This window comes from Dipodomys merriami, unplaced genomic scaffold (assembly GCF_024711535.1).
Source record: "Dipodomys merriami isolate MVZ:Mamm:240054 unplaced genomic scaffold, mDipMer1.0.p SCAF_346, whole genome shotgun sequence".
In the NCBI taxonomy this organism is placed as follows: domain Eukaryota; kingdom Metazoa; phylum Chordata; class Mammalia; order Rodentia; family Heteromyidae; genus Dipodomys; species Dipodomys merriami.
Window position 1 is genome coordinate 572,482 of NW_027205004.1, and position 8,596 is coordinate 581,077.

The 8,596-nt window shown below is 42.8% G+C and overlaps 1 protein-coding gene across 3 annotated transcripts in view; it reads left to right on the forward strand.

Annotated features, from left to right (window-relative positions):
- The window catches only part of LOC138803698 (double zinc ribbon and ankyrin repeat-containing protein 1-like), a 56,230-nt gene extending 51,188 nt beyond the window's left edge, over positions 1 to 5,042 (forward strand). For all 3 annotated transcript variants that reach the window (XM_069987758.1, XM_069987759.1, XM_069987760.1), the window contains one exon: positions 77 to 5,042. In XM_069987758.1, the coding sequence (XP_069843859.1) occupies positions 77 to 248 (172 nt within the window). In that variant the 3' untranslated portion in view covers positions 249 to 5,042. The remainder of the gene's footprint in view (positions 1 to 76) is intronic.
- The last annotated feature ends 3,554 nt before the right edge of the window (positions 5,043 to 8,596 follow it).

Genomic DNA, 8,596 nt, shown 5'->3' on the forward strand with positions numbered 1-8,596 from the left:
GTGACAGGGAAGAGTTGGGCCTTGGGGGTCATGGGCCTGAGCACTTCAGGGCTCCTTTTTCTCCATTTCCTTCCAGATGCAATGCAAGCATCCAAAAGAAGAATGCAAGAGGCCAGACAGCATACGATGTTGCTCTGGAAATTGCGGATGACCTCATCATCAAGCTCATTGCCACTAAGTTCAGCCAAGGGCTTGAGGACCAACCCACCCAACCCAAGAACCTCAGCTTGAGTGACTGTAAGATCTGAGGTAGCCATGGAGCTTTGCCAAGAGGAAATCACCCTGCTCTGGCTCTTTGTTCATTTGTGAAATGTGTATTTAGATTAGGAGTTGAGGTTGAGAGGAATTCATTAGATTATTTTTTAGTTAGTGTTACATCTCTAATGCCATGTGCATGGCTCCCAACGTACCTTGGATTGTGATTAACGTCATGTATGCTTTTTCGTAGTTAATTCCTATTTTTTTAACTTGACCTTTAATTTTAACTTTATTTTTCAATGAATAGTAATTGCCCATGGTTCAAAGCTGAAAGGTATACAGCGTTAGGTAACAGTCTCTTCCTGTCTTTGACAGCCACCACTTCCTTTCTCAACGGTGCCAGTGACACCAGGGCTGGCCCCGTCTTTCCAGTATAGCATTAGATAGCATGTATATATGTATATGTGCATGTACACGTGGACTATACAAAAACACATAGCACACACACACATATATTTTACCCCTGTTTATCTTCAAGTAACAATGAGACTTACATAGTTCTAATAACTTGTTTTTTTTTTTAAAGTTGTATTCTGGCAGTTATACTTTCCTTATCTTAGCAGAGAGCAAACAATATGTCTGCGAGTGTCTTTCTAAAACTGGAAATTGGGTAACCCCAAGTTACATCTCCTGCTCTTACCACCTACTTATGCCCTTGATGAGTGGCCTCTGATGCTTTCACATCCGTCCAGTAGTCTTTCTGACTGATGAGACAACCTCCTTCCCACCTACAATGCATGAAACAGATTCTACCAGGGCAAAGCTGCCTTACAGATCAGCCCATTCCCTCCTACAAAAAGGGAATTATAGCATTAAGACCTTTTCTTAGAAATGGGTTCCATATTACTTTAATTTAGCTTCAGTGAAATCTTCTGGAACCATGTCTGCATACACTCACTTCATGTGACATCTTGGTTTTTTTTTGTTTTTGCCAGTCATGGGCCCTGAACTCTGGGCCTGGGTGCTATCCCTCAGCTCTTCAGCTCAAGGCTAGCACTCTACCACTTGAGCCACAGCACCACTTCTGGCTTTTTTCTGCTTATGTGGTGCTGAGGAATCGAGCCCAGGGCCTCATGCATGCAAGGCAAGCACTCTACCATGGAGCCACCTTCCCAGCCCATGTGACATCTTGTTAATGGTTGCTCCTTTCCCCCCTCTCGTGGCTCACATACTTGCCATCAGTGTCATTTTTAGGCCATACCTCCCCCCTTTTTGTATTTTTTTCTTCCTTTCTCATTTTTGGTTTGAAGGATAGAGAACCACCCTCCATCACAGACCTGGGAGGGTTGTCCTACAGATGTGTGGATGACTGGTAAGTGCTAGCAGATACAACAGTGACAGAAATTTTTGTCTGCAAAGTAGAAGCTGGCATTTTAGTCTGCATTTTTGTCTGCTGAGTCTAGTAGTTGAATTATTTATTTGGAGAAAATTAATGTATGAGATTCTCATCCTTCATATGCTTCCAATGAGATATAGCCTTGCTTTTTGTTTATAGAATAGCAAATATGAATCCATTTGGACACAAAGGAGGTGGCTGCCACCTGTCTATTTGTCTATGTGACAGGCAACCCTTCTACTGTCAATCAGAATCCATCAATAATCCAAACAGTAGTGTGATTTTCTACATTCCTCATAAGTGCTTTCTCCCTTTAAATTGTATTGACCAATTTGGAGCCCAAAGAGAATCTAGTGGCCTACGCTGCCTAAATATCTGTTCTCCAAAATTCCCTTAAAAAACACACACTATTGAGAATCTAAAAAGTCACATTTCTGTTTTTTGCTGAAGCACTACAAGAAAGTATGTCTAAAATTACATAACTTTGCACACACAAACACAGATACATTTGCATTCACATGGAGTTGGGAATCAATCTTAGGTACATAGTTGGGGAGTGAAGGGAAAGCTTGCAAGAGAAGCTATGGAAACTGGATCCGCTAAAGACATTGGAATGGCATAATAATGGCAAGGATGCGGTTCTTGAAAATAAAAAGGGGTGTGTAAAAAGAGAATGATAAACTTGGGCAACTAGAAATGTTCAGTGGCTATCCAATCAGTGAAAGATAGTGGAAGCCAACTGACAGATGAAATATTCTATTATAGAGTGTTCATGTGAAGGATGGACTTGCATAACCCAGGAGATGGACATCTGTATAGCAGGGCACCTCTGTAATCTGTCTAGGACTTCCGGGAGCTCACAGGATCTTTGAGTTCTGACTGACTGCTGATGACAGACTGACTGAAGTAACTTTCTCCAGAGCTGATTTTATCCAGGTTGAGTGGTTTCACAATGGGGAAACAAATCTGCCCTGCAAAAAGAAACTCAAAGGGTTCAGTCAGTACTTCATAGTCTTCAGTCTTTAGCAAAGTTGGATTTATAGGGTTGAAGTGAAAACTGCATTCTGTCCCCTACCACCAGTAAAGTAGAGTCTTTGATGGTTTTTTTTTTTTCATTGTGGCTCAGTATGTATCTTTTACTCTCCTGGTTGCTGTGTGCATTATAGGCACCCAGGAAGAACTGTAGGTTTTCTTGGTTGATATCTTGGGAAATACACAGTCTCAAGATTTGAATCAGATTTAGGTTTACCAAAGTAATGAGCCAAAATAATGTCCACATCATTGGTTGTCAAGCCTGAGGGTTTGAAAGTTGCTCAGACAACCCAGGCACAGGTTAATGTCAATGAACACAGGCCTTTCACAAGTTTTAGATTGTTGGCTTCAGCTCCAGCTCCAATCACAATGGTGCTTTTCAGATATAAGTAAGTAAAAACAGGAAGTAGCATTTCAGCTAACTCATCCATCAGGGATAGAGTACCTTATCGGGAACAAGGCTACACCTTCTTGCGACCTGGGACATCTACAAGAGACAGCAAAGAGCTGGGTGATCTCTTGCATTTCCTCACTTAACATATTGAAGCAGAATTTATGACTGCATGCAATGTCTTATGTCAGAATAACTGGGCTGGGCTGGGAATGTGGCATAGTGGTAGAGTGCTTGCCTAACATGCATGAAGCCCTGGGTTCAATTCTTCAATATCACATAAACAGAAAAAGCCAGAAGTGGCGCTGTGGCTCAAGCCTTGAGCAAAAAAAGCTCAGGGACAGTGCCCAGGCTCTGAGTTCAAGCCCCACGACTGTCAAAAAAAGAAAAAGAAAAAAAGAATAACTGGTCTATTTCCCTTTAGTAACAGGGACCATACCATGGGTTTCTGTGTCATGTTCCTGACAGAAGTCCTGGAAGTTTCTTATTATTTAGAAATGGTTTGATCTCTGTGACTTGAACATCCTAAAGTTCACTCATGAGGACAGATAAAAATAGAGGAATACAAGAGTAAGTCACTACCTCTTCTCTTACTGTTTGCTATTATGACTGTTGCTGGAAGGTTACCTGCCTACACACCATTGGCCCTGATCTTTGCTCGTGTGGCTACTCTGCCTCGTCTTCCTCCATCACCCTGCCCCACAGAACAAATCAGGCACTTCCCTTTATATGTCCAGAATAGCTTCTAATCTAACTTACAGCAGCAGTCAGCAGCCCATGTTTGCTACAGTTCAGATCCTTCAAAGTCCCATGTATTAATAGATATTAAAAGATAGTCCCCCCAAGGTGGCACTGCTGAGGGTGGTAGAAACTTTAAAGGTGGAGCCTAGTGAGAAGAGTTGAGGCATGCCCTTGAAGGAGCTAGTGGGATTCTGCCTCTCTGCCCTACCCCACCCAAGCACACTAAGCACACATTCTTTTGCCTCCTAATGATGAAGTGAGTGGTTTGTTTTTGCCGCAATGTGCTTTCTCATCAAAGGTCAAAAGCAATATAGCCAACTGATCACTGACTAAAACCCCCAAAATTGTGAGCCAAAATGAAACTTTTTGTGTGTGTCGGTCTGACCCTAGATCTTCAGCTCAAGGCTAGTGCTCTATCACTTAAGCCACAACACCACTTCTGGTTTTCTGGTGGTTAATTGGAGAGAGGAGTCTCATGGACTTTCCTGCCAGAGCTGGCTTTGAACCGCGATACTCAGATCTCAGCCTCCTGAGTAGCTAGGATTACAGGCGTGAGCCACGAGGCATCTGGCTAAAATGAAACTTTTTGTAAGTTGATTGTCTCTGGTATTTTGTTTTGGTGGTGGAAACCTAATACACCCATACCCAAGATCATACCCTATGCTTAATTTTAGGTTCTAGCACACAGTAAGTTTTTGGGAATCTTGCTGAGAAAAATTCACTGTGTGGTATTTTTTTTAATAGACAAATGATATTTGCACCAAAAGGAAGGTTTTGCAGCAGATATGTCCTGGCTGTCAAGTTTGAAAAGCATTTTTAACTGATAGTTCTGATATACAGTTGTTAGACTAAAACGTATATGCTAGTAAACTAGAAAACTAGTAAACTAGAAAATATTTGGGTGTTAGCTCTCCTAAGTAAATATTGAAAGTTAAAATAATGTCTCACTTATGTGGGTTTATGTGTTGTGACATAAGTAAACTTGTTACTAGGATGTACTTCTTGGACCCACTGTAGTCAAGATAGACACTTAGGCTCATCAAACTTTGACAGACTAAGCCATGTACAATTTATCCTGTCAAATAATTGTTTTCATAAAACATTTCATGTTTATTGTAAGAAATTAAAACAATACAGAAACTTCAAATAGAGAAAAGCTAATGAAATGAAATATCCCATCCACCGATAGTTTTCTCATAGGCTCTGTACAGTTATTTTTGTTGAATAATATATTAAAATACACATTCCTTGTAAGAATAAAAATTATATATATAATTAATAAATATATCGTGCTGTCAGAGAAGGAATCATCTTACCTGCTTCTTTTTTTTCCAAGGGTGAGGGGGGATTTATTGAGACAAGTTCTTACAAGTTCAAGCTTGTCACCAGCTCACTTACATCGCCCATGCTGTCCTTGAGCTTGTGATCCTCCAGCCCCAGCTTCCCAATGGCTGGGATTGTCAGCTTGTACTGCAGCATCCAGCTTCATCTGCTTCTTCTGTGTTCTTTTTTCCTTGAATTCCTTTAAATCACTACTAGCTTTACTAGGAAGTAGAAAAACCCTATTTGAAAGCATTCAGTGTATGCTTATTCTTTTTTTTGGGGGGGGGGGCCTGAACTCTGGGCCTGGGCACTGTCCCTCAGCTCTTCAGCTCAAGGCTAGCGCTCTACCACTTGAGCCACAGTGCCACTTCCGGCTTTTTTCTTTTTGCTTATGTGGTGCTGAGGAATCGAACCCAGGGCCTCATGCATGCAAGGCAAGCACTCTACCACTGAGCCACCTTCCCAGCCCTGGTGTATGCTTATTCTTTTGGGAGTAAAGAAAGAGAAACAACCCCACGACTGACAAAAAGAGGAGGAGGAGGAGGAAGAGGAGGAGGGGGGGAGGAGGAGGAGGAGGAGGAGGAGGAGGAGGACGACGACGACGACGACGACGATGACATGACCTCTGGGCATGAGGATTTGCTGTGACATTGGGGACATTGGGATGGGAAGCCCTCACCAGATGCCAGTGCCATGCTCTTGAACATCTCAGCTTCCAGAAACATGAGCAAAGTAAACGTCTACCCAGTTTCATATATTTCGTTATAGTAACAGAACAGACTGAGATAGTGAGCTTGAAACTAGAGAGAGTCTTTGACCACTTGGGGGGAGAAGAATCCCCACAGGGAGACTCAGCCTGTTAGGGCTTTGAAATGGCCCCCAAAAGCTCATGCTTTGAAAGTTTGGTTCCCAGATGGTAGCACTATTGGGAGACGGCAGAAGCTTTAGAAAGTAGGGCTAGCCAGAAGAAGTAGGTCACTGAGTGGGGTTGTCCTTGAGAGGCATGTCTTGCCCTCTTCCATTCTCCCTCTCTGCTTCTTGGTCCCTATGTGGTGAGCAGCCTTCAATACCATGTACTGCTGATGCCATGATATCTGCTTCAACTCACGAAGCTTGCCAACCTTGGACTGAAGCCTTTGAAGCTATGAGGGAAAAAATAATCTTTCCTCTAAGTTGTTGGGTTCTCCCCCTCCCTGCTCCCCGCCCCCCAGCCAGGTATTTTTTCCACAACAACAAAAAGCTGAGCAACACATCCTGCTCTGCTGTGTCACCAGAGTGAGTTCTCACATTGAGTCCCTTGTTTTCTGTCTCAGTAGCAACATGCCCAAGGCTCCTCCTCAAGAAGCAGTATAATACTTCCTTCTTGCTCCCATTTACATTCAGCCACAAAGCCCTGCAAGTTTCATCTCCTAAATTGTCTCCTCTTTTTCTTTCTGAAGCCATTGGCTTAGCCAAGGATAGGGACTTGCAGGTTTGACAAACCACCACCCCTCAGGACCCATTCCTGCCCTTCGCATCTCCAGGCCTTTGGGTCTACAAAACATGATCATGAACATGACCCCTTTAATATCCTTTTCCTTCCATTTGTTGCGGGGGGGGGCCTGCAGGTGCTTCACCCAGGTTCCTTGTCCTTCCTGAGCTCCAGAACTCCCCTACTACACTCAGCCCAACATAGGACTTGTAGCTCCCTCTACTCAGAACCTCTAGTTGTGTACAACATACAGTTTTGCCTAGCTCTGATCACACAGACCTGGTCACAAGCTAGAAACAAGGAAAACAAAGCAGGTCTAGGAGGAATCAAAGTCATCATTCCTTAACTCATCAAACTCGTATTTATGCCCTGGTTTCCAGAAGTCACCAGTGTCTGATCTGGGAGGATAAATCTGAGGTTGGTTTAGCTGGTAGCCATTTAAATGGAGCAAGATATGTATCAGATTTGCTATAAATGTAAAATTTAAAAAAAAAACCCACGATGTATTAATTAGATGTTTCCAAAATAGTTCTTTTGGTCATCTGATTTCTTGTGTGTGAAATGAGTATTGGAGCTCATAATGGTTGGCACAGTTTTAGTTCTGGGAAGACAGCCACTAGCCCTGTTGTGTATTTCCTTGTTTTCTTTATCATTCTATAAATAATGTAGTGTGCCATATTAAGCTTTAAATAAATAGTTTTCTCGAGGACTTACGGATATGAGGAATAATAAATGGAGAAATGCAATCATTTTTCAGTGGTACTGGGAATAGAACCCAGAACCTCAATCATGCTCAGCAAACACTACCTCTGAGTTATATCCCCACCCAGGGAAAGAGGAATCCTATCTTATGACCACTCCCCTAAAAAAAAAAAAAAGTGCCTGGAGTAAGTTAGACCATCATTCTGATATGGTGTTTCTTCTCTCAAAGCTGTTCTAGTGGGGCTGGGAAGGTGGCTCAGTGGTAGAGCGCTTGCCTTGCATGCTCGAGGCCCTGGGTTCGATTCCTCAGCACCACATAAGCAAAAAGAAAAAAGCCGGAAGTGGCGCTGTGGCTCAAGTGGTAGAGCGCTAGCCTTGAGCTGAAGAGCTGAGGGACAGCGCCCAGGCCCAGAGTTCAGGCCCCACGACCGGACCCAAAAAAAAAAAAAAAAAAAAAAGCTGTTCTAGTGAAATGACAAGAAAATGGCATGAGGATACTGGGTAGAAAACTTTTTTTTTTTTTTTTTTGGTTGTGGGGCTTGATCTCAGAGCCTGGGCACTGTCCCTGGGCTTTTTCACTCAAGGCTAGCACTCTACCACTTTGAGCCACAGTGCTACTTCCAGCTTGCTTTTTTGGTAACTTATTGGAGATAAGAGTCTCACAGATTTTCCTGTCTGGGCTGGCTTCAAACCATAATTCTCAGATCTCAGTTTCCTGAGTAGCTATAATGACAGGAGTAAGCCACTGGCACCCAGCTTAGAAAATATTTTTAAAATACACTTTGTGTAAACAGATCTGTTAAGCCACGTGAAACAATAGCAATCGATTCTTGCTTAAAACAGCAATCTCAGTGGTTGGGTTTCTAGAACAGCCATACATTACTGTCGTAGAAGCCTGTTTTCTGTGGGAAGACCTAGAGGATCCTGAATTTCAAGTTCCATAAAACTGGGATACTGGTAGCATAAACATTGTAATATGAAACGCAATTCTCTTGGGGGCAATAGAATATCCTCTGGCTATAATCTGGCTACAGAGGAGTCCCTAACTAGTGACTAGCGCCCCAGCATCAGGAATCTCAGCATGGTACCTTCAAAAACAAGCCTTTTTGTTTTTTATTTTTTGGTGGTCCTGGGCTTTAAATGAAGGATCTTCTGCTTCCTAGGTAGTTCCTTTACCTCTGAGCCATGTTTCCAACCCAGGTAAGCATGCCTCGCTGACTGTATCCCACATTATTTTTCCTTTCTTTCTGTTTTTGTGTTTTTGTCCACTTGGGACCTGGGCATTGTCCCAGAGCTCTTTTGCTCAAGGCTAACTTTAAGCCACAGCACCACTTCTGGTTTC